At 38.4% G+C, this 24153-nt stretch overlaps 2 protein-coding genes across 4 annotated transcripts in view; both read left to right on the forward strand.

Moving 5' to 3' along the window:
- MAP3K2 (mitogen-activated protein kinase kinase kinase 2) overlaps positions 1 to 101 on the forward strand; it is a 57022-nt gene extending 56921 nt beyond the window's left edge. Inside the window, exon 17 of the mRNA XM_026078026.1 lies at positions 39 to 101. Within this exon, the coding sequence (XP_025933811.1) occupies position 39 (1 nt within the window). The 3' untranslated portion in view covers positions 40 to 101. The remainder of the gene's footprint in view (positions 1 to 38) is intronic.
- Positions 44 to 23498, forward strand: ERCC3 (ERCC excision repair 3, TFIIH core complex helicase subunit). Of its 3 annotated transcripts, XM_026078018.1 has the most exons (14): positions 44 to 244; positions 1673 to 1909; positions 2534 to 2583; positions 3974 to 4109; positions 4318 to 4482; positions 5521 to 5725; positions 6555 to 6869; positions 7907 to 8091; positions 11553 to 11755; positions 14972 to 15068; positions 15258 to 15375; positions 16923 to 17041; positions 21801 to 21953; positions 22631 to 23498. In XM_026078018.1, the coding sequence occupies exons 1-14, from the start codon at positions 203 to 205 to the stop codon at positions 22763 to 22765; spliced, it is 2160 nt and encodes a 719-aa protein (XP_025933803.1). In that variant the 5' UTR covers positions 44 to 202; the 3' UTR covers positions 22766 to 23498. The 3 variants fall into 3 exon arrangements, with proteins under 3 accessions (XP_025933803.1, XP_025933805.1, XP_025933806.1); XM_026078020.1 differs by lacking the exons at positions 21801 to 21953; positions 22631 to 23498 and adding an exon at positions 17171 to 21113 and having other exon boundaries at positions 52 to 244; XM_026078021.1 differs by lacking the exons at positions 21801 to 21953; positions 22631 to 23498 and adding an exon at positions 21121 to 21783 and having other exon boundaries at positions 53 to 244.
- The last annotated feature ends 655 nt before the right edge of the window (positions 23499 to 24153 follow it).

Below are 24153 nucleotides of genomic sequence, written 5' to 3' on the forward strand. Positions count from 1 at the left end.
GCTCTCCCCCCTCCTCATCCCTCCCGCTCGGTTCCCAGATAAGAAGAAGTCCAAGAAGCGCCATTACGAGGAGGACGACGAGGAGGACGATGACGCGCCCGGCAAAGAGTCGCAGGAAGCGGTGCCCTCGGCGGCCGGGAAGCAGGTGGAGGAGAGCGGCGCGCGGGTGGACGAGTACGGCGCCAAGGATTACCGGCTGCAGATGCCGCTGAAGGCCGACCACGCCTCGCGGCCCCTCTGGGTGGTGCGTACGGGCCGCGGCCCTGCGGAGCGGCCTGCGGGGGGCCGGGGGGCCGGTAGGGGCACAAGCGCCTGCTTGCTGCGGCCTGCGCTCGCCTGGGACGGAACGCGCCGAGGCCTCGGTGAGGGGCCGCAGTGCCGTGAGCCTTCCCCCCGGCTAGGCAGGGCTTGGCAGAATGCCGGGGGCCGCCGCGTCCTCTCGCCAAGGAAGCTGGGAGCGCACCGCCGAGCTGGCAGAGCCCGCTCTGCTGTCTGGGATCGAGTAGTGACCTCGGGAAAGCAGGGGCGGTGGGGGAGAAGGCTCTTCTGCTAGCGTTTTCCTTGTAAATCCGTCAGAATAAGATTTGCTCCAATTCTAGCAGAGCGGGTGAACGAGATGCACGCAGCGCGTGTGTCGGGATAGTCAGCTTGTGAGGCCTTCCACAAGAGCTGAACCGGCCCAAAGCTGGAAGTAGCTTAGAAAGTCCAGCTGAAAGCTCGCGTACTGGCAATCTCAGATGAAGCACGAGTACATTAGCTAGATGTTTCTGGGAGGAAGATGAAACGGATTCCAGAAGAAACTGAGTTAAAAAGGCAAGTAGGACGCATTATTGCAGTGACATGGTAACTGGGTTTGTATGTTGGAATGAAACAGTGTTAATCAGTGTGGCCTAATATCCTGTATCTGGTCCCATCTGTTTTCTCTACCTTAAAAGGGAAGTCAAGAAACCTGTCCAAGATTTGGCCTGTAGTGAAAGCATATTTAGAAGAGGCAGCTGCCTGCCAAGTTCTGCGGGGTGTCTGTTATTGAGTGCTGTGAAACACAATTGGCACCTTTCCTTCTCTGTTTTTTCCAGTAAAATGGGGAACAGGGAGGAAGGGAGGTTTGGAAACTTGCTCCTGCCTGGAGCAGGAAAACATTCCTTTTTTATTATTGTTAAAACAAAAAAGGAGAAAAAGCCTAAAATGTCAATCTAGAAAAGCTTAATCAATTGGGATGTGGTTTTTTTATTAGTGTCCTAGAAAGGCCACTGACAAATCAATGTCTGGTCCCTTGCAGAAGGTGAAAGTTTTGTATTCCTGTATCTCCTTCTATGTCTTGTGTTAGTTTTTGTAGTTCTGTATAAAGTCTTCTGGGTTTTTTTTGTTTTGTTTTTTTAAGTATCTCAACACCCTGTTGGGCAAAAACTGCTGCAGTGAAATTTATTAGATGTATATTAAATCATTATTAGTTTCTTGGTTTCTTTAATTTGGGTCTTTTTATAAAATTGTATTTCTTTTTTTTGTTGTTGTAATTTCATTGTTAGGGTCATCCCTTTTCTGATACATGGTGATGTATTACCACCTAAATAGTGGAGTCATTCTATGTTATAGCAGCTGTTTTACAGGAAAGTCCTTGTTTTTCTCAACTAACACTGGTGTGCTTTCAGCATGTTTTTTCTTCCATGTACAGGCTCCTGATGGCCATATCTTTCTGGAAGCCTTTTCTCCAGTTTACAAATACGCACAGGATTTTTTGGTTGCTATTGCTGAGCCAGTGTGCAGACCAACACACATTCATGAATACAAGCTGACTGCTTACTCGCTTTATGCTGCTGTTAGTGTTGGCTTACAAACAAGTGACATCACAGAGTATTTACAAAAACTGAGCAAGACTGGTGTCCCGGATGGAATAATTCAGTTTATCAAGGTAAGCCCATTACTGGAATTTTGTCTGCTGCTACTTCTTCATTGGTTTTTACTCACTCATTGCTTTCACAGTCTTACTCTATCCTGTCGCTCTGTTTCAAGAGAAGGGAGACTTTATTTTATTTTTTGTCTTTATCTATAGTATACGGTTGCACAAATAATATTCTCATAACGTAGCCCGTGTGTGGTTTATAGCTTGAAATGAAAGTCCTAAAACAAAGTCTTAGTGTGCATGCTTTACGCCAGGGGAAATGCATGTGGAGTAAGTTTCCTCATATTTAAACAGTCCTTAGATTAYGAATGTGGGGAGTTACCTGGAGTAGCTGGTGCACTATAAAACACAGCCTACGTTATCTTGCAAGTGTGTTTTTGCAGTCTTGGCAGTAGATTGGAATTTGATATAAAAACTGAACGTCTGTGACTGATCTCTGATGTGAGATGACATATGCATGTTCTGAAAATATTTGTTGAAGTAGGTTTGTTCCATAAGCCTAATAACACTACAAGTAAACATTTGACTATGTCACCCTTTCCCACAAAGAACAGAAACGTGTTGCAGCATCTGGTCCCAAACCTAGAAACGCTCCTTTGCATAGTCCTAATGATTGTTCTTATTTGTTTGTAGTTGTGTACTGTCAGCTATGGGAAGGTAAAGCTGGTACTGAAACATAACAGGTAAGCAGCTTCTTCCTTAATTAGCGTGGAAGAGGAAGTCTTCCAAACAAACGCACCGCTGTACGTAAATGACTCTGACTGTGGTCTCAGTAGCTGTTGAGTTGAAAACTGTTTTAGAGCTCCCAGTTGAGTGGTGCAACAGGTATTACTGCAAGATCATATTCTCAGTTTGCAAGCGTTTAATACATTAGTCAAAGCATTCAGTTTGACTGTCCTGAGCTGCTAGCAGTTATCATTACATTATTGTAAGTAGGATACTAATTTGATGATCTAGCTTGTTTCTTTATTGCTTGGACTTGTAATACCTCCCTAAGGTTTTCAGATAATTGTTTCATTCATTCCTTTCAAATTTACAAGAACCTCGGTTAGAAAGCTTTTCTGTAGCTGTCCTTCAGTCTCATGTGTTTTTATTTGTAATCCATTATTCAGGAAGGACAAGCCAATGCACTGACAAGAGCTGAGTGTTTGTGTGAAATCTGCTTGTTAGTGGATTGAATCTGATCTGTTTTATGTATAATAATGTTGGAAGGAATCTTGAGAGATCCACTGGTTTAGAGCTGACCAGTTTTATTTAAACCTATGATTTTTGGGGGAGAGGGAGGAGAGGGAAGGAGAGAGCAGAAAACTAAAATCTCCGTACACTTTCCTGTGTTTTTTCTACTTCCCTTTCTTTTCTTCATAAAGTTCTTTTCTGTCTGACAGCCATGATTGAGCCCTAGGACTATAATCTAATGCTCTGCTGGTGCTGCTTCTTTTTTGAACCTAAAAGTAATGCTAGGATTGTTAGCAGGCTTTTATTGTCTTATTAGGTATCTCTAAGAAAAAAAAAATTTCCCCATGCCAGTTCAGACTTAAGTCTTCCTTGGCTCACATTTTAACTGTGCTCTCAAATGAGCATCATTATTGGTGAATCTTAAGGGAAAGAAAAATTTCAGGATACTCAAAGATAAATTTTTAGAGGGTTTGTGTTTTGACTTTTTTTTTTCCCTCTTTTGGTCTTGTGGCCAGGACACCACATCCAGAATTTTCACAGACTCAGTTCAGTCTCAAAAAAAATTTTCTCCTGTCGCAAATAAGACTGTAATGTGAGAGCCCTATTCAGCTCTGTCTAGGCAGTTCTTTTGGAGTTTTCCTATTCACATTATATTAACAGCAGATAATCTGAACAAGATTGATAACAGTAAAATACATGTTGCTTTTGGTATGAAGCATCTTTTAAAATTTCTGATTACCGTAATTTCTTTGTTTTTAAATTACCACCCCCAAGATGGGAGGTACTTGAGAGTGCTTCTGGGAGAGCTATAAATTGAAACATCCACGCTATTCTTCCTGTGAGTTGCTCAGTTGATTAGTTCATAAGTATATCTTTTCCTTTGTTCTGTCTATTTAGGTATTTTGTGGAAAGTACCCATCCTGATGTCATTCAGCAGCTTCTGCAAGACCATGTTATTAGAGACTGTCGCCTGAGAAATGCTGAGGGTGAAGAAACAGAGCTCATTACAGAGACATTTACGAGTAAATCAGCGGTATGCTTCGCCATGTTTTAAAATGATTTGAATTAACATTAGATAAGCTGTTAAGTAGTTTGGAATGGTTATTGTATGTTTGTCATGTCAGCAGTTGCATTCTGTTCTGTCAGCAATGTTCTGTGCCTCATTAATGAGCCCCATTTTAGTTGGGGAGGGGGAATCTCTAATGAAGACTTCAGTAAAGATTCCTGTACATCTATTTCAGATTTCCAAATCTAGTGAAGGAGGCTTGGGTCCATCAACATCACAAGGAACAGATGCTCAGAATAAGCCAGATGTCCCAGCTGATTTATTTGAGTTTTATGAACAGATGGACAAAGATGAGGAGGAGGAGGAAGAAACACAGACAGTATCTTTTGAAGTCAAGCAGGTATGATTATGTTAGTCTCCTAGCATTTGTACCTGTGGGGGGATATGCTCACGACTCGCAAATAAGTATGAGGACTAAATATAAAGTACCGTGGCTATTTGTTTGATGGAGGAGCTCACTGGGGTTATTAAAATGTCTTTCCTTTTTTGCTTTCCAAAATATTATCTTAGGATTTTCCTTTTCAGTACAGAGGGAGGTAAACTGGATATTGTTTCTTCCCTGCATGCAAGGTGCAGAGCTTAAAGGCTAGAGAAAGGCTCCATAGGCTAAGGAAGGTCCCCCTTCATATGGGACTGAACATTACTGTGTGCAAGATGAGTAAGAATTCAGTGGAGGGCAAATCTCCTGTTGGTTCCAGAGCTGTTTTTTTCTGCTTCTGTTTTGCAATTCGTACTTGCAGAAGGAACTTCTGGTGGTTCTGCTTTCATCCCTTGAGAAGGTTAGAGCACAGTCCTGGCTTGATCAGACCTTCGGAGAGCTTTCGTAAAATTTTTCCTCTTGTTTCTTGGACTCAGTGATTCTAATGTAGTTTTACTGGGGAAAACAAAAGTAAACAAGAAAGAACCTAGTAGCTATTTTGGTTATTAAAAAAAAAAAATCTTGGTGATTGAAGACAACCTGTAATTGTGGTAAAATAACTGCATTACCAGGGTATGAAGATTTCCCAGATAACAGATGTGCAACTTTGTTAGCTCTTTCTATGTAACATACAGAATCTTTTGTCTCTGTTACTAAGCTCTTTCTTGCAGGACTTCAGGGTGTAGTTTTGCTGCCAGATAAAGAACACATCCAAGGCTAATGTGTTATGTTCTTCCATCTGTCTAAAAAGCCCTTTTTAATATGGACTGTTATTTCAGATATTTGGGGGGTAGGAGTGGTCATGACTAAAGTTCTTGGAATAAACTTTAACTCTTGCAGACCTAAGGAGTGTAAAAAAAATTAATATAGTTTTGCATGGTACTCTGTAATAAGTGGTTATTTAAAAGAAATAGTTCAGCTGTGGAGAGTTTGCCATCTGAAGGTTTGTCTCCTCTTTAGGAGATGATTGAAGAACTTCAGAAGCGTTGTATCCATTTGGAATACCCCTTGCTGGCAGAATATGATTTCAGAAATGATTCAGTGAATCCTGATATTAATATAGATCTGAAACCCACAGCTGTTCTCAGACCCTACCAAGAGAAAAGCCTAAGGAAGATGTTTGGAAATGGGCGAGCTAGATCTGGTGTTATTGTCTTGCCATGCGGTAAGTTGCTGACTTAATTTTGGGGGCTTTTGTTTTGTTCTTGGCTAAATGATTCAAGACGTTCAATGCAAGACATGGTGCATCTTTGCCTGTAATAAAGTAACTTCTGAATATTACATCTACTTAGATTTCAAACAGTAGTAGGGAGTGTTCCAGGTACAAGCATGTAGAGTCCTGTCTATTTTTAATGAGTGGGCTGGGACACTCTGGTGAGGGAGAACCTGATTTGTAGAGCTATCAAGGATCTACTTAACAGGATTGTGTGGACTGAGACAACCCGTGGGAATGGTGGAAGAAGGAGAGAAAAGGAGACTGCATGGCAGTGCCCATGGTGTGGGTGGGAGGGCACACAGGAGATATGGGGAGTGCCTGAAAGAGTGTGTAAGGGATGTAAGAAGAAAGAAGTGTGAAGGAGGAATGGAAAAATGTAAGGAATTGCTACGTGGTGGAATGCACATAGCTGACAGGAGCAATGGAGTATGTGACCGCTGCTAAGAGCTTTCCGTAACTACCTAGAACTTACCTGGTTTTGAAATGAAGACAGCATTAAAATGATTGCTTCTAGCTGCCAAAAGCAATGTTTACAATGATTTTGCTGAGAACTTGCACAGTAATGTGGCTAGTAGACAATCAAGCTGGTTTTATATAATAGCTTGTCTGTTTCTTTAAGACTGTTATAAAAAAGAAACAAGGAAGAATTTGCTTTCTTTGTTATGATTTCATATCCTCTCTCAGTCTTTTTGTTTTCTTTTACTCCCTCTTTTTTTTTTTTTTTTTCCTCCTGATATTTATGGGATGACTAATGAATATCAGTCCTCTTCCTCTGCAGGTGCTGGCAAGTCTCTAGTTGGAGTGACAGCTGCGTGTACTGTCCGCAAGCGGTGTCTGGTACTTGGTAATTCCGCAGTGTCTGTGGAGCAGTGGAAGGCCCAGTTCAAGATGTGGTCCACCATCGATGACAGCCAAATATGTCGGTTCACTTCTGATGCCAAAGACAAACCCATTGGCTGTTCTRTCGCTATTAGCACGTACTCCATGTTGGGACACACGACTAAAAGATCCTGGGAAGCAGAGAGAGTAATGGAATGGCTTAAAAGTCAAGAGTGGGGCCTTATGATTCTTGATGAAGTCCATACTATCCCTGGTAAGGAAGCAGTGTGCAACCCCCTCATGATATATACAATTGTTAATGTAACTCTGCTTTTTTAAAGTTTGTTTTCATGCTGTCTTTTTCATGTTTAATGTAGTATTAATCCAAAACTTCGAGTTTTGAGACTTAGATAAATGGCCATGTTCTAAAAATGCTTTTTTTCTGACGCTACAGTTTAGCTGTCCATTGTTTCCCTGAAACCTTCAAATTAGATAATTCTGTCTCAATAACGGCAGTGTAAAATATAAGCACCTTCCCCCTTTTTTTAGGTTAATAAACTGCTCTAAGATACCTTAATTATATTTAATTTCACTGTAGACAAGTCTGCTGCGTGGATGGTACTGCTCTCACCTGGAACAGGAGAGTTGGTCTGCCTTCTTTGCTCTTGAGACGTGGTCACATTGTAGGCTAGGTTTTCATATCTATTTCTACTCCGTAAAGTACTGTGATTAGCTATAGTCATTACCGTCCAGAAATAGCTGTTGTATTTGAAATTACTATGTAATTGAGATCCATACTATTGGAAAGGAATAATGTGGTATTAAAGTTTCAATGGAATAATCCTGGTTAAAAAGTACCATTCAGGATTCTGTTAGCTTTTGTACCTTATTGGTATGGTTTGACTTGAATATAATTTGGTCTCTACAGAAATGATAGRTTTCAGAAGTAGACTTTGCTGATAAACTACTTTGTTAAAATGGTAGTCATTCCTAAGAAGTACTGTGACCTAAGTCATAACAGCTGAGAACATTGGTTTGTTGTTGGGAAATGGGGAAATAACGCAGATGTCTGAAGGTTTACTGGGATTTGCAGAGTGCATTGAAGGTGTAAACTGAACCCGTGATTGGTGTGAAGTTTTGCTGTAACGCAGATCAGTTGGAATTGCGTGTGAAAGGGGGCAATACTTCCTAACGCTGTGCTTGCTTTGTGTTTAGGAGTTCATGAAACTTTTTTATTTTTTTTTAATTCCGGTATTTGCCTTCTAAATCCATTCATGACAGTAAACAGAAAATCTGTCTTGTCTTTCTTAGCAAAAATGTTCAGACGTGTGCTCACTATAGTACAAGCTCACTGTAAGCTGGGACTGACTGCTACCCTGGTCAGAGAAGATGATAAAATTGTTGACTTGAACTTCCTGATTGGACCAAAGCTCTATGAAGCCAACTGGATGGAGCTGCAAAACAGTGGCTACATTGCTAAAGTGCAGTGTGCTGAGGTGATGCTTTGTTTTTTATTACTATTAGTGTATATTTAGTTTGCTTATAATTTTTTTTTCTTTACAGGAAGAGCTATAAAACTGTGGGGGAAAAAAAGTACCCATATGACTTTATATTTACTGGAGCATAACATCAGGTGGTGTGCTCAAAGCTGATTTCTAAAGACTTCAGCTGGTAGACAGTCTTTAGTTTATTAAGGAAATTTTTTCCAATTATTGAAATAAAAATAGTCCAAAGCTAAAAAAAAAAAAAATAAAATAATAAGAAAACAAATACTTTGTTTCAAGCCCAAATGCATGAAAATGAAAATTGAAAACATGAAACTGGATCTCACTGTATTTGTCCAATGTGATGGCGTGTGACCTCTGTTCTCCCAAGAAAATGGGTAAGATTAAAATCTGATACCAGATAAGTGGAAATCTTGTCACAGAGGCACATTAGAACATTAAAGCAACCTTTCTGGGTCAGACTAAAGGTCTGTCTAACTTAACCTATTATCTCTGAGAATCATCAAGTAAGATGCTTAGGGAAGAGTATAAATACAGGGCAAGCATATCTGATACTTCTCCTGATTACTCTCCAAGCCTGCAGTCATCTGTGACTAGAGGACTTCCTGAGCTACATGCGATTTCTGTGTATTTAGTAATCCTCAGTGGGTTTATTTTTTCATGAACTTGTCCAGTCTGCTATTGAATGGAAGTGAAGTTTTAACAGCTACAGCTTCCTATGGCAGAGTTTCAGAAGATAAGGGTCTTATGCTTTTTACTTTTATTTTTTTTTAAACCTGTCTTTTGCTACTGTTTTTCATTTAATGCTCCCCAGCTCTGGTATTGGAAGAGAAGGTGCAGAATTAATTCCTGTTTATCCTCTTCTGGTCACCCCTGACAATTATCAAACACTTAATGGCTTATAACTGAAATATAGGCAAATCACCCCTTTCATTGGATGAATAAAATTCATTGTAAAGGGACGTATGGCTTTTGTTGTTCTATGGATACTGTGATCTGTTTGTTACTGCTGAATGGGTTGTCCCAGATTTTAAAAAGCCTTACTTTTACTTTGATTTCCTCTTGAATAACAAAACATGATTTGGTAGGAAACAGTCATCACAGTTGTTTCTTTTCATACCCATACTGTAGAGTCAGGGGAGTCTTCCTTATGAAATAAAATAGCTTTTCTTTAAAATCCACAAGTGGATTGAATTTCCAGTCTCCTGCCTATTAAAGTGTAGAGATTATTATGAGAATTGTCCTACTAGCTGTGATGCAAGTACTGCAGCTACAGTACATATTAGAGACAATTTATAAAAACAATTTTATTATATACATATTTCTTAGAAATAATACCCAAGGTTAATACTATAACCAGTCAATCATAGTAATGGCAAAGTAAACCAAACTGACTTTTATTAATGTGTTTCTGCTGCTTTCTCTTGCATGAGTCAGTTGTTCTCCTTTGGAATTTTGTGCAAAACAGGGGTTGTAAAAAATACTTTTTTTAAGTAATAGAATGTAAATATAGAGCATCTGGAAAGTAACCAGGTTGAAGGGAGAGTAATCAGTCTGCGATTATGAATTTCACTGTGCTTAGGCACTTCAGATGATTCCATCTCAGAAGCATAATTCTTCTCAACCTCTAAAACCGCCTTGTAGACATTCAAAAGCTAAGCATGGAGTACCTTTCTTTTGAGTGATTTGCAGATTTTGTAAATTTATATTCTTTAGGACAATTTTTTTTTGTTGAAATAATATTCTGAGCTACTACTGAAAGCAAAGAAACCCAAAAACCCCCAATGTTGATGGCTGAGAAATGATAAGTCTAATATATGCACAGCTGCACTGCATATTTGTTTGGATTTTCTTGGCATGTTGTTGCGAAGTAGTGTCTTTTCTCAACTTGCCTTATTTATCATAGCCAAGTAAGACCTCAAGTTTACTCTTTAAGTGAAGTTCTTTCTGAGTAGCAAAAGAGGGCAGTGCTGCTGTGTGGTAAGTCAGGTGATGTTCATTGCAGGTACTACTCTTTCATTGCTCCAAAAGAGAACAAGCAGAAGAGTTATGTAAATAGCTGGTTAAAATAAATGCTAATTGATTTTTGCATGTCTAATGATTCTGGTGTTTTTCATTAGCTCTATTTTCAGAAGTTTGTAATTTACCCATAATCCCATTTGTAGATGCCATACTAAGTTCTTGACTTGGAGAGTGTCTTGCAGAATATAAAAATGAAAAAGATTGTTGGGGAGGGAAATATAATTGTATACATTTCCAAATCTGGAACAGAATGTAAAAACAAGGCAAAATGTATTCAATACCCAATATAGTCTGAGGCACTGAGCAACAGACAAATTATTTTTCTACCGTGACATGTTCAGTACTCATATCTCATTCTCACCTTGAAATATTCTCTCCTGATTTAAAAACTTTAAATCTTTCATATAGATAGCATACAATAACAGTGGACCCTATTCAATGCATAAATCTATTGTTACTGTAGTCAAGTGCTAAAAAAAAGCCTAAAAAAAAGTTCCTAACAGTACAGAACAAATCAGGTTGTTAAATAAACTCATGTAAATTGGTAAATCGTTAATTTCTGAACAGATCTTTTGTTAACTTCCTTAGCTGAACAATGGTTACGAAATAGGCATTTCGGTGCAGTATTCCATTAACTTGTAGTGTGTGATGGATATAATGGAAAACCTATGATCCGCAGAATAAATGTGTTCTAAATTGTGCGTTATAGATAGTGTCATTGCATTTGTGTAAACTTTTCTTCTACTTGCATGCTACAGTAGAAAAGTAAGATACCTCAGAAACAGACTTGTGCAGTACTGTGAAATTTATTTATATAATAAAATCATTATGTGTAGGGAAAGCCATTGAAAACTTCTAGTCAATTCTAATGTTTTAAAAGTTGTCGAGTCAATAAGGATTAAAATAAAGTTCACCCTGCTGCGGATGAAAAAAGGATTGGTAAATAGGTTCAATAATGAAAACTAAATGTATCTCTGATTCGAATTTTCAGAATATGGCTGAAAATTAATTTTTATGGAAAAGGCCCTGTCTAGTGGGAGAGGGAGAATATATGGAAGAAAGCTTATGCCCTTAATTCTTGCTCTGTAAGAAATAATAGCATTCAGTGAAATTATTAGGCATGAAACATCAAGGAAAAATTTTCCAATCCTATTCCAGTCCCAGTGCTTATTCCTGTTGAGGATCTCTCTGCTACAGAATTTTGGAAGGGCAAAATATTAATGAGGTCAAAAAGAGTTTGACAGTGCTGGAGACTAGATTAATTAGTAGCCTTCACCTTAGTATAGCAAATACTGTCTTAAAATTTGTTGCCTGTGCTGTAGAGAAAGTTATAATGCATTATCATCCCCAGTGTCTTAATTTCTCACTGGAATAAAATTAATTAAATAACTGTGGGTCACTCTGTATGTGTGTGGGTTTTTTAATTCTAGGTTTGGTGCCCAATGTCACCTGAATTTTATAGAGAGTACGTAGCTATCAAAACAAAGAAGCGGATACTGCTGTATACCATGAACCCAAATAAATTCAGAGCCTGCCAGTTTCTGATTAAGTTTCATGAGCGACGGAATGACAAAATCATCGTATTTGCTGACAAYGTGTTTGCACTGAAGGAGTATGCAATCAGGCTTGGGAAGTAAGTGTTAACAGCCAAAGATGGCACTATCCTTTTCCTCCTTCCTAGAAAATTACCGCGTAATTTCTCAGATTTCAGTATCCCTTAGAGATTTTTTACAATACACTGATTTAACTCCAATACTTCCTATATAAAAAAGAACTTGAGAGGATGTTTTTGGATCAATTTTACTGGCATTGCAACATTATTCTGTGTAAAACTGTTTCAGAAGAATCTTTGTTTAGTAGATGCCTCAGAGGGGTTTTAATCCAAGATTTCTGTGGAGGACTGTTAGTATTCCTCAGTCCATTTTGTTGTTATTAAAGGCCAGTGGTAAAACAAGTGGCAAACCTTTTAAAAAGGTTACCAGGACTATTCTTATAAGAGACTGTAGGCTCTCCTGTCTCTGTGAGGGGAAGATTTCTGAAATAAGAATCCTCTGGATCTTTCAAGATCTTTCCTGGGGAAAATGAGCAGAGAAGCTGGCCTTAGCCTTTCTGTGACAAGCCCAAATAATGTCTCCTGTGGGAAGCTGTGAGGCATTTTGACTGTATGATTTCATGTCCAGAAATTTCAGCAGAACTTCTGAGCAAAATCAGAAACAAATCTCCTTACRCTTTCCAAAATTTGCAGTGAGTTTTGAATGTAGTTTAGTAGCCATCTTGTGCTGGCTTGCTGTGACATCTAATAAGAAGCAGAATTAATAGTGCTGGATGAATTCCAGCACCTGTGGTCTCTTTCTTCATTTTTTAAATCTGTCTGGACAGAGATTAGCTGTAATGATGCTTCTGGAATGTAGTTAGTTTTGTTCAGTGCTCCACTGAAAAGGCCTTTGAATAAAGATAAATGCTGGGAGGGGATGCTTGCTTCCTAAGTAGCAGAACAGTTGTTAACTGGGGGAAGATACTGCAGAAATGCGTGGTAGGAAAACCAGTTGAAGAAGTATTTACTGTTTGCTTTTCATGTTCTTGAGTGAATTCTCCTTTCCTCACATCGTTTGTGGAGCAGGTTATACAACTGTCAGCGTTGGAAAGAAAGGAGGGTTACAGTGCTAGGTAAATGTAAGGGATTATTTCTTTTAAACAGAGAATTTTCTAATCATAGTTTGCTACGAGCATGTTCAAAGTTGGCTTTAGGCATAAACAAAGTGAACAGTTGGTTTGGGTGGGACAGGAATGATAAGTTTAAGCAGGAGAGAGCAGTCCTGTGGGTCTTGTGGTAGTACCCAAGCCTGTCTGCGTGGCCTGCGCTAGCTCAGCGGAGGAGGGAGAAGTGTGTAGGGTAGGTGGGCTCCCCTCCCGAGGCGCAGGTGGCCATTGCCTGGCTGCCTTTGCACCTGCTTGTTCCTTAATCCCCCCCTTTGCCTTGGTACTGGAAGGGAAAGACCATGCACATGACAGGAATTACTTTAACTTCAGGGCCACGGAATTCAAGTTTGCTTAGCCAGCCCTTGCTCTTTGCCATGAGTCTGTCATCCAGGGTAATATAGCTCATGTGATGGCTGTTCTTTGCCTATTAGTGGTGTTATTAATGTATTTAAATCACTGTTTTGAAGGACTATGTCTTTGGCAGTTAATTTTGTCTGTTGTTGGGAGAGGGATCTTTGCAGATCCCTCCAACATCTTTTCACAGGGGTAATTTGAAAAAAAAAATGAAGCTAACATTGGATGTTCTAGGTTCTGGATCAGGAAAGTACTTGGATATGCGTTAATGAATCATTGTCAAGTAGGGCAATGGGGGTTAAAAGGGAGGATTGACAGCCAGGAGTTTTGGGTTATTCTGTGTTTAATTAAGAACGCATGTATTTGACAACCCTTCTTTGAGGCTTTAAGAAACAGCAGGCTCATAGATGCTTTAGTTTCAGTGGGATATCTTGCACTTCAGTCTTGATGGGGATTAAAGTCATCACAATTTAGATATGAAATGACAGGGCTTAAAAACCCTCATTGCTGAACGCCACTAATTGAACAGTAATGGTATTGTTTGGGAGTTGACTCATTTGCCACTTTTGCTTTTTTAGCTGTGGTTTGAAACAATCTGCTGGTTAAACGCACTAAATAAAAAAATTAGATTAGTGGTGACTATGATTTCTTGGTAGTATAAAAACTACAATAAAGTTTTTTGTTAAAAAAAAAAAAAAGCAGGAGCCAACACAGGAATCAAGCTGATGAATCCAAAAAATCTTAGTACTATGCACTGCATGTTTATGTTCAGTTACCACCCATGGTATGTGCAATGTTAAAATTTAAATGAAGCTTTTGAGGCTGTTCCTTGTGTTAGAAATAATAAACGGAAGTGTGAATAATTCTAATATAAATTGTAAAATTTTTTTCCTGTTATTTGGAGATGATTGTTAACAAGCATTTGGAAAAGAAATGTAACAGATTGAAAAGCAGTGGCTATGCACGCCTGCGTGCTTCTCTCATGTTTCAATGCAGGCTTTGCAGTTTGTAGCCTTCTTGAACTCTGCTAAAGCAGGGAGAAGATAGCTAGGCTCTAGAGTGTGTCTTGGAAAATGCAAAGTAATCTAAGATACTCCTGAAGTCTGTGGGTGACTGAAAGTTTGTATGAATGAGCCTTCCTGATTGATATATTAAGTGGTCAGGATTATTCATTGTCAAAGGTTGTAAACTCTAGATGAAATGCTACCTTGGGCTGCTCACGGCCACAGAACATTTGGGACCTCATTCTCATTTCAGTAGGTCCAGAAGTTATAAGGAGGGGCAAGAGGTTAATTTCAAAAGCAGGAATAATTTTCCCAAAAGAATATTCAACAGCCAGCTTGTGACACTCAATATCATTAATAGAGAAGCTTGGGTTTTTAAGTGCTTAAATAGGAAGCAAAGATTGCAGCTGTCAGTGCGCTAGGTCTGTAGATTTGAGGAAAAAAAAAATTATTTTAACAGCTGCCTTCAGTCTTTCATGTAGGATTATAGCAAATGTCTTCAGTCTGTTGATGTACAGCTTCATGGGTGCGCATTAATTGCAAAACGTTTATAACTGTCAGAATTTATTTCTGGCAGACTGGGTTGCTGCAAACGGCTCTGCAAGCAACTGGGTAGCTGCCATAAAGAGCTAAACAAGCTAAAGATAAACTGTAAGCTCTGTCAAAATCTATTCTGTTTTCATATCAGTTTAAGTGCACACTACATTCCCTTCCATGGCATCCTAGTACCTAACAAGAAATGATTGAGAAATCTTGAATTGATGTAATTTGAATATGTCCTGTTCTTTTAGACCTTACATATATGGTCCTACTGCACAAGGAGAGAGAATGCAAATTCTACAGAACTTCAAGCACAATCCAAAAATCAACACTATTTTTATTTCCAAGGTAAGTGAGGGCGTTCAGTGTCTCATTGTACCCACCTTCAGAGTGAACTTTATTGAAGAGCAGATTATATGTGCAAGTTGTGCATTTGGCATTTTTCTATTGCCGCTTTCAAAGGCATACATTTTATTAAATCTTTGTTTATGATACGCAGAAATAGTATATCGCTCAGAGGCTGCTCCTCTGTTGTAGGTAGGCGACACATCCTTTGATCTGCCGGAAGCCAATGTTCTGATTCAGATTTCGTCCCATGGTGGGTCTCGAAGACAGGAGGCTCAAAGGCTGGGACGAGTGCTGAGAGCCAAAAAAGGTAAATGAGGTGGTTGTTGGGCTCTGGGTCTTGTATCATCGTACAGCATTCAAATAATTACTCAATTTAAATTGTTGAATACTGAAACATAGATAAAAGAAACCGCATCATCTTAAATAAGCAGGCAAATTTGGTAACAGCATCTTGGCTGTTACCTTCTGAGGCAAAGAATTACCTGCACTGGGGATGGGATTATTTTCTTGCATGGGTACACACCATGGAGACTGAGAGGAGCTGCCGATAGCATGTCATGCTATTCTGGTAGCCCCATGTGCGCCTTTATTTCATCTGCACAGAGGATAGTACTGGTACATTCTGGTTATGGAACCAGTCCACACTTCCAAAAGCAAAGTATGCATGCACATGCATTTTGTGCTTCTCTGGATACTGAGGACACAGCATGTAACTACTCCAAACAGGAACTTGCAGGGAGAGAGAAGCCTTTGTTCATTCTCTGGCCAACTTTGACTTTCGGAGGCAATGACTAAGCTGCTTTGCTTTACTTATTAAAAGGGTTTGGGAATTCCATTTTGTTTTTTAATATTTCTTATAAGAGAAAAATCGTTTTTGTATCTCTGATTTCTCAGAGGAAAATGAAGGAAAATGAACCTTTAGGTCTTTCATTCATCTTTTTCTTTTTCATTCCTTGATAATTTCCTCCACATCAAATCCTTGTTTAAAAAAATTACAGTATTACTCTAGAAAGCATGTGTCTCTAGAAGGCACATTTTTGATACATGCAGATTATTTCCTTTTAAAAATGGGATTTGTTTTCACAAACTAGTTGCATTTTTGCAAAACATACCCAAGGATCCTTTTGTTTAGAAAAAAGATTCTTAAAATCCTTTCTACTTAAGATTTGCATATGCTTTTTCTGTGTGCAGTTTGTGCTTCTTACAGCTGAGGCTTTATTTGTGAATGCATACAAAACCTGCATTAGTGAACTAACAAACTCTTGGAGAGACCTTGGGTTCTAAAGGAGAACCCAGTGTTTTTTGAGTATTAGATATTGGGGACCATAAGTAGAAAATGATAGACAGCCTGGCATGTTCTTAGCTAAATACCTTTGTTTCACCTTTTTTAATGTAAAATCACTGCAAATTCTAGTCTACATTGATAAAACTGCCTTTGTATTTTTCTGTTGAACTTTTTTGACTTCTGTTACAATCCTTGCCCTATCTTTGTGTAACTTTCTTACATAATAGGCTTTTAAAGAGTTTTTTCTTTTACCTTGCTTAGCATAATAAAGAAGCAGGTTCTGCTCAGTGCACTAGTGTAACTGAGTTAATCTACATTTCCTTTTCGAGTTCTTCCTCTCACCCACATTCAAGTAACTAAGAACAAGAGTAGGAATTTCCATGCTGCATGCTTTGTCAGTCAGTTTATGAAGGTGTGGGTGCAGCTCATCTTTAAAATAAACTATGCAAATTGATTTTGTAGAGACACAAGTTATCTGAACACCTGTTTTCACTGTTTAGTTTTTTGGTTTTTTTTCTTGGTTTCAGGGTTCCAGATGGAACTAATCACTCAGTGTCTTTGTCTCCTAGGCATGGTTGCAGAGGAATACAATGCCTTTTTCTATTCTCTTGTATCCCAAGACACTCAGGAAATGGCATATTCAACCAAGCGACAACGATTTCTTGTAGATCAAGGTTATAGCTTCAAGGTAACTTGTCCTTTCTATTTGTTATGTTTATGCCCTATGCATATAATTCTGTATTTTCTTATTTTAGTAGTAGGTCAAATATTTGAGAATTCCAGCTGTGGAATGTATTAATGAGGCTTATGCTTGCAGGCAAGAACTGTTCTGACAGGACTGTTTTATCACCTATATTACTGTGAGAATAGATACAAATAGCAGTAGTACAGCTTCTAGGAAGGTAAGTATTCCAGCTTGAAACCAAGCAACTGCTGGGGAGCAAAGCAGAAGTTTACTTGCATGGTTGGTTTATGTTCATATTCTTCAACTGTCTGTCCATGCAGGCCTCTTACTATATGTTCTCATACTGATTGTGCATAAAAGCGTTGTTGATAGCTGTTCACGTCTTTAGAGGCCTGCGGTGAGTCAGAAAACTTCCAAAACATCACAGGTCACAAATAGTTTCCAAAGAACTCCAGTCTCATACCCGTATTTCACTTTGGGAGAAAATCTATTTGCTTGTGACTAAAGAGAACATACAACAGGTAGGATTCATCCATCTTAAATTCATGCATCCAGCTCTGGAAATCAAAAAGTTAGGTGTCCGTTCCCAAAGAAATATCTACCTGGGATTGCCTTTGTCACACACTGATCTCGTGCACTGTTTTCACAGTGCTGTCCAAAGCCTGCAGTGCTGCAGAAAATTAGTCAGGATGCAGCCACATTGATACTGATGGCTGTGTTAGCTGAAGCTGTTCGGGCTAATGAAGCTCTTCAGACTATGCTTATTTAGCCTCCACTAAGAGTTTGACCTTGCTCTTGTAATTTTCTCTGCATGATACGAAACGCATCACCCAAATCCAGAATCACGAGATTGAATGTTAATTGGTTAAGAAATGACAGAATTTACTGTAGGAAAAGACTCTTACTGCAGAGTAGAAATCTTCCCACAAATAAAATGTAGTCATCAAAATAGAGATTATCATGACAGCATAAAGAGCTGTGACTTGTAACTTAGAAGTTTCTCCTAAAGTCCCTTTTGCAAAGGATTTAATGTTATCTCATCTGCTGTCTCCAGACATACGTAGTTTCCTCTTACTTGTTTTTTTAGAAAGTTTACACCTTGTAAACCAATTTGAAATTTCATTTTGCAGAAAGTTTCTTAGCATTGTTTCTTCACGTGCTATGACCTTTAAGAATGCTTTTCAAATCATCTGATTTCCAAGACTGTTGTCTTGATTGCCATTTTATTGGCTAGGAGAGTCAACAAACTCCATGGCGTCCTCTTGTGGATACAGTGATGCTGAGATCTCATACCAACCTGTAAATAAACTTTCATTTAACCAAAGTGATTGGTCTTTGCAGTTTTCTTTCCGAAAGAAAATTCACTGTTTAGTGCCTTTTGGGGCCTTGCTAAAACCTCTTTAGAGGACTGTCTGTCTTCAAAACAAGCTGCTGCAACCAGGGGGCATTAGCGCTTTCTTTCAAGGAAACCTTGAAAGTTTATCACCCATTGTATATCATTCGCCTGTTATGTATCTCTGTATATGTCATCTTCCTCCAAACATAAAATCTCATTCCACTAAAGCAGTGCTCCTCTACTTTATAGATTTCAAGACTTACCTGATTTTTTTTTCTCTTAATCCATGGACAATCCTATATCTTCAACTGCTTGGTGGCTAGAGGCAAGGGAATGTCATCATAAACAAATCTTGCTTTTAGGTAAATCATTGTTTTACAAAACCGCAGTTTTACTGCTCTAGTTAGAAGCATTCTTGGTAAGAGATACTGTTAATAATAGGTGGGGTTAATAAAAGGTGGGGTGCTTATACCTGTCTGTAGRGAGTAAGCTTAATCTTATGGTATTGACAGAAGCCTGCTGTTTGCATGGGACTAAGTGTGTGTGTACACGTAGGCCTCATTTTTATGACAATTTTGAAGACCATCATATGATATCTAATAGATTACCAAAGCTTGGTGGGCCACATAAAGTACTTTCTTGCATGCTTTTTCAGTCACATATAACTTTTGTTCTGAGCTGGCAAATGAACTGCAGGGCTGGCAGTCACCATCTTCCTTCATTCGCAGAAGGGATAGAGCAAGAGGATATCAAAAAGGTGCAAGGACAAGTGGCTTCCAACTGAGCCTCATTATTTAAGGGCTTTTGCTCCTGAGGCATACCTGCAACAGTGGCTGTCCCCAGGGATAAAATCTCTCTGAAGTAAATAACTGCTCTGTAAACAGTGGCACATTAAAGAGAGCTTTAGAGAGGAGGTTCTCACACTGAAACAGTCATGTCGTAGTGTTTATAGTTTTTAAAAGCCTTGTTTTTCTTTGTAGCAAATGTATTTTGACAACACTATAGATCAGTACTAATCTGCAGCTAACTACAACAAACACATCAATGTGGCTATAGCCAAAAAGATTAGAGAAATCCCTTTACTTATATTTGAGTGCTTTGGATTATAGAACTAATTAAGAGGTTAAAATAGAGCTGTTTGATTTTGCAAAGACCTAGTCCGAGGCATTTTGTCATTGTATTGAAACAAAAAGCAGTGCAAGTGACAGCTGAGTGTCTGGAGTAACACCTAAGCTGACCAGTCCTGGAATGTCCTTTACTTGAAGCTTAGGAACAAAATGTGAGAGTATCTATTTTCTTTTGTTTGCCAGTCTTTTAAGCCTTAGTCATAGCTGCCATCAAAGAAAAATAGGGCTGGAAGGAGCTTTTAAGAGACCATCTAGTGTGTTGCTTCATTCTAAGGCAGGATCAGCTATATGTATGTCATTCCTGACAGATGTTTGCCTTTTTATTCTTCCAAATATGGAGACTTGACTTCATCTTTAGGTAATTATTTCAGTGCTTATGTCCTCTCCTTCAGAATATTTGTTTCTAATGCCTAACTTTACTAAAAATTCAATACTCCCATATAAAGGTAACATTCTGCACTGTTCTTCTAGGGCTTGTTTTCTTCCTGTTATCTCTTAACTCCATTCTCTGCCTTTTAGCAAAAAAAAAAAAAAAGACTGAAGGACTGGAATAATACTTGTTTGCTACATCATGTATTTTGTCTTTGCTTCTTAAATAGGACCTTTGTCATCACAATTTACTGCTTGGAGTCTAATTATTTAATTTTTTTGGTTAGCTAACCAATGTTTAGTTATATACTGCTTTGTGTATTTATTTAGAGAATGAATGTGGGATATATTAAATCTTAAATAGCAGAAGAATTCACTAAAGGAATCGGGGGTCATTTTGAACTTGACATCTGTTGAACAGCTTAAAAAAATTATGAGGCAGTGGAAGTTCTTTCTGTTCCACGAATCATGTTAGCTTTTCTCTGCTGCCACACCTGACAGGCTAGTGCAATTTAAAATTGCATCCCATGATTCCTTTTTCTTTAGTTTTGAGATGATCATAGCACATGCTGTTCTTAATAAATTAGAAGAGGGGACCAACCGTACTGTTCATTTAGCCTATGTAATAGGACAGGTTGCTTCCCTGAATGGATTCTTAATGCTAGGACACTTCTCAGAAAGACGCCCATTTTTGTTTTTAAAATTGCCTTTGAGAACCACCCACAACATCACTAAGTTGCTCTAGTGTTTCATTGTCTGTCTGTTTTTCAAAAACTGTACTTTGTCTAGTGTACACTTGTGCTTTAAGTTGCATTTATATTTCTTCCTTAGTCTTTGTAATCAGACCCAGCCCCGATTGCTGAAATGACTAATTTCTAATTCTGTTGACTTGAAATAAACTGAAAAAGGAGGATGAGGAGAAGGAATGGTAAATAATCAAGGGAAATGGTTGAATTAGTCTATSTAAAAACCTCTTCTAGTTAGAAACATTGTGGGAAATCAAATTTCAGTTAAGATTCTCATGAATAAGCATATGTGCTCATTTTCTTTTTTTCTGACCAGCTGTAAGAATGGGAAGGGAGGGAGAAGAAAAGGAAGGCTGATATTTTGAAGAAAGGCATGATATTTCGATAAAAGGCAAAGAACTAAAAAATTTAGTGCTTTTCTGCYGGGATGATCCTCAAATTAATGCTTTGGATAGCCAAACACTGATGATGTTTTTGTTTGTTTGTTTGTTTTTTTCTTTTAAGGGTTTTAGTAGAATGTATTAAGTACAGGAAAACTTCTTGTGGAGTGTGTGGAATACCTGTAATTAAGAAAGCAAGTTGCCTGTTGCATTGTAACAGAAACATGAGAGCTTTTCAAGTCTTCAGGAAAGAACTTTCAACTAATGGAATATATAGCACTTTACTGCCAGTAGATGGCGTGTGCCATGCGTCCGTGGTTATCTAATGAATTACCAAGAGCTTGAAAGAGAAGTAAAATAACAGCTTAGTTATCTTTGTGTGCGTAGGCACAAGATGAAGAGTCCTTTTGCTCTGTTGCTGATGCTTTGTTGCAGGTTGCTGCATTGTTACTCTTTCAACCACTGATCATACACCTCAGAATTTGTTAGGCTGCTTTGCCCATATTCATCAATGTTCATGCTAAAATTCCCAGTTTCTGGAAAGCTAATGGATCATTTTAATGGAATATAAAATAGTAGATCTTAAACTAGACACAAATTAGAGCCCACTGCACATTCAGCAATGTGTTATGCGCTGTATATCTGTGCTGTGTAGTGCTGAGCTGTTCAAACTGCTAATTAAAAGCTCAAGACAGTTACAAGAAGGTTGTGGGATCAGGAGTCCTTGTCTTGCTTTTGGACAGCTATGTAGAATGCTTAGAAGGGGGGAAAAAAAACCATTTTGTACTGCACTGTGTTTCCTAGGTGATAACAAAGCTTGCAGGCATGGAAGAAGAAGAACTTTCATTTTCATCCAAAGAAGAACAGCAGCAGCTTCTCCAGAAAGTCCTGCAAGCATCTGACCTAGATGCTGAGGAGGAAGTAGTAGCTGGAGAATATGGTTCAAAGTCAGCTCAGGTAATAAAGAATGCTTTGAAAAGGATGACTGTAAATGGTACAGAACTGGATCATTCCCCTCTCAATTCTGTCTAAGTGTCATGCCACCATTGATGCCATAGGATCTGTATGAAATACTGGAAGAGAGACTTTCACAAGCAAGGARGATATTTAAAAACATTTTAAAGATACACATATGTCAGGGCACATGCTTTTTGGTGGTATTGTGCTCCTTGAATCATCTCATGCCCTGAGGGTAGAAGATGGCAGGCCACTTTTGTTCATATTCAAGAAAAGTAGCATTASTGCAGGTAGTGGTTCGATATTTTCAGCAACAGATTAAAAAAAAAAGCCTTAAATATTTGATAATACATAAGTTAAAAGAATGCTACAATGAAGTAAATCTTCTATAGTTGATTTTTAGCTAAATGGCATTGTGGTGAAATGCATTAGGAATTCCCAGTCCAAGATAACTTTTCATGTTAAAATTTACATAATTATGTATACTTAGGGTGAGTGGGAGGCAGTGAGTTTCTTTGCAGAAAATTTTAAGAAATGTCCAAAACTTCTGGCACTGAGGTCAGTAAGTGAATAGTGCTGCTCTCTAACTAGTGGGGTCAGTAGGTTGAAGTGTTATCTATTTAATCTTAAGTATGTGGGGGTTTTAGTCTTTTTTTTTTTTTTTTCCCTTGCTACAGGTGTCCCGTCGTGTGGGCACAATGAGCTCTATGTCAGGAGCAGATGATACGGTTTACATGGAATACCACTCTTCCCGGAGTAAGGCATCAACAAATAAACATGTCCACCCATTATTTAAACGCTTCCGGAAATGATGTACTTCATGTGTGTGTTTTGTTAAAACTGGATCCATGTATCAGTTTCCATAACTAAAAATATGGAGCTGAGATTTCTGACAGGTCCTTTGAAAGACTTTTTTTGTATGCATCTATATAGCCACATATCTACCTAGCAATATATGTACTCTCATGGATGAGTCTGAAAGGAAGATAGGAACTAAATCTCACCACAGGAAAGATGTTATCCAAGGACTGGATCCTGGTTACACCCATCTGGTTTCCAGGGCAATTAGTAGAATTTATTTTTATCAKCTGAAGACCACTTTTCAGAAGAATTCGGAAAAGGTTTTGTATATGAAGTTTGTACTGATGTTTGAAATTTTATTTATCTGATTACTGTGTCTGCTCAACTAAAATATTGATGTTTAAAATGCTTAAATAAAAATCATTCCTTGAGCTGAACAAATCCTGATAGGAGCACTTTACATAATATTTTTAAACTGGGAGCTAATTTATACTCATGATTTAATCTATCTTAAAATTCTAACAAATTGGTTGAAAGTATTTTGAAGTTTAAGACAAGAGACGGACTCCGTCTCCAAAGTTAAGGAAAGCATTCCTAAATAAAAATAAATTTCTTTGCTCCATTTTCTTCTTTTTTTTATGTTCTTGCTACTGATGAGAAACTGTTGAAATAAAGGCTGTTTTCCCTTGTCATTTATATTCTATTTATTGATCATGAAATAAAACCATCGTAACTGCTGAACAATATTATGTCACTACAAAAGTTATTGTTGAATCAGAAAGTGTTTTGACTTGCTGTAGGGTGAATTGGAAGCTGAGATGTGAAGGAGAAATTCTGAGTTGGGCTTTTTTTTTTTAATTACATTTTGGTTAAATGACAATACTGACAAAATTCTGTGGGGGGGGGAGGTTAACTATGCTAAAAATTTGATAAGACTACATTTGATCTTAATGCAGTAAGCTTCTAGAAAATGTGGAATGAGGTGGGGGTGGTTTGCAGCACRGGCATGGTTTTTTAAAAAGTTCTGCTTAATAATGTAACAGGTAAGCCGCTAATTTTTATTTTCTTTCTTTCCTAAACAAGTCAGCTAGTGTGATAAGTGAATACTTATTTCCACCATGCTTTAAAAATTGCCTTGAAACTATTCTCCACTCTTCATAAATTTGTAGGAAAAAAAAAAAAAAACACTGGTAAATGTGGAGATGGCTTTAATAGCAATACTCATTTTTATAGTCAAGGCACTTGCAGTAGCTGGAGGTAGAGCACTGCTGTAGCTCTCCCTGTGCTGTAAATCTTGGCCAGGATGTCTAATGATTTTGCTCCTCTAAGTAATGGATCTGTGTGGGAGGCAGTGCTTTCAACACCAAGTGAAGTGCAACAATTGCAAGAGATAAGAATC

The sequence above is a fragment of the Apteryx rowi genome, unplaced genomic scaffold (assembly GCF_003343035.1).
Source record: "Apteryx rowi isolate R43461 unplaced genomic scaffold, aptRow1 scaffold_47, whole genome shotgun sequence".
NCBI classification, from domain to species: Eukaryota; Metazoa; Chordata; class Aves; order Apterygiformes; family Apterygidae; genus Apteryx; species Apteryx rowi.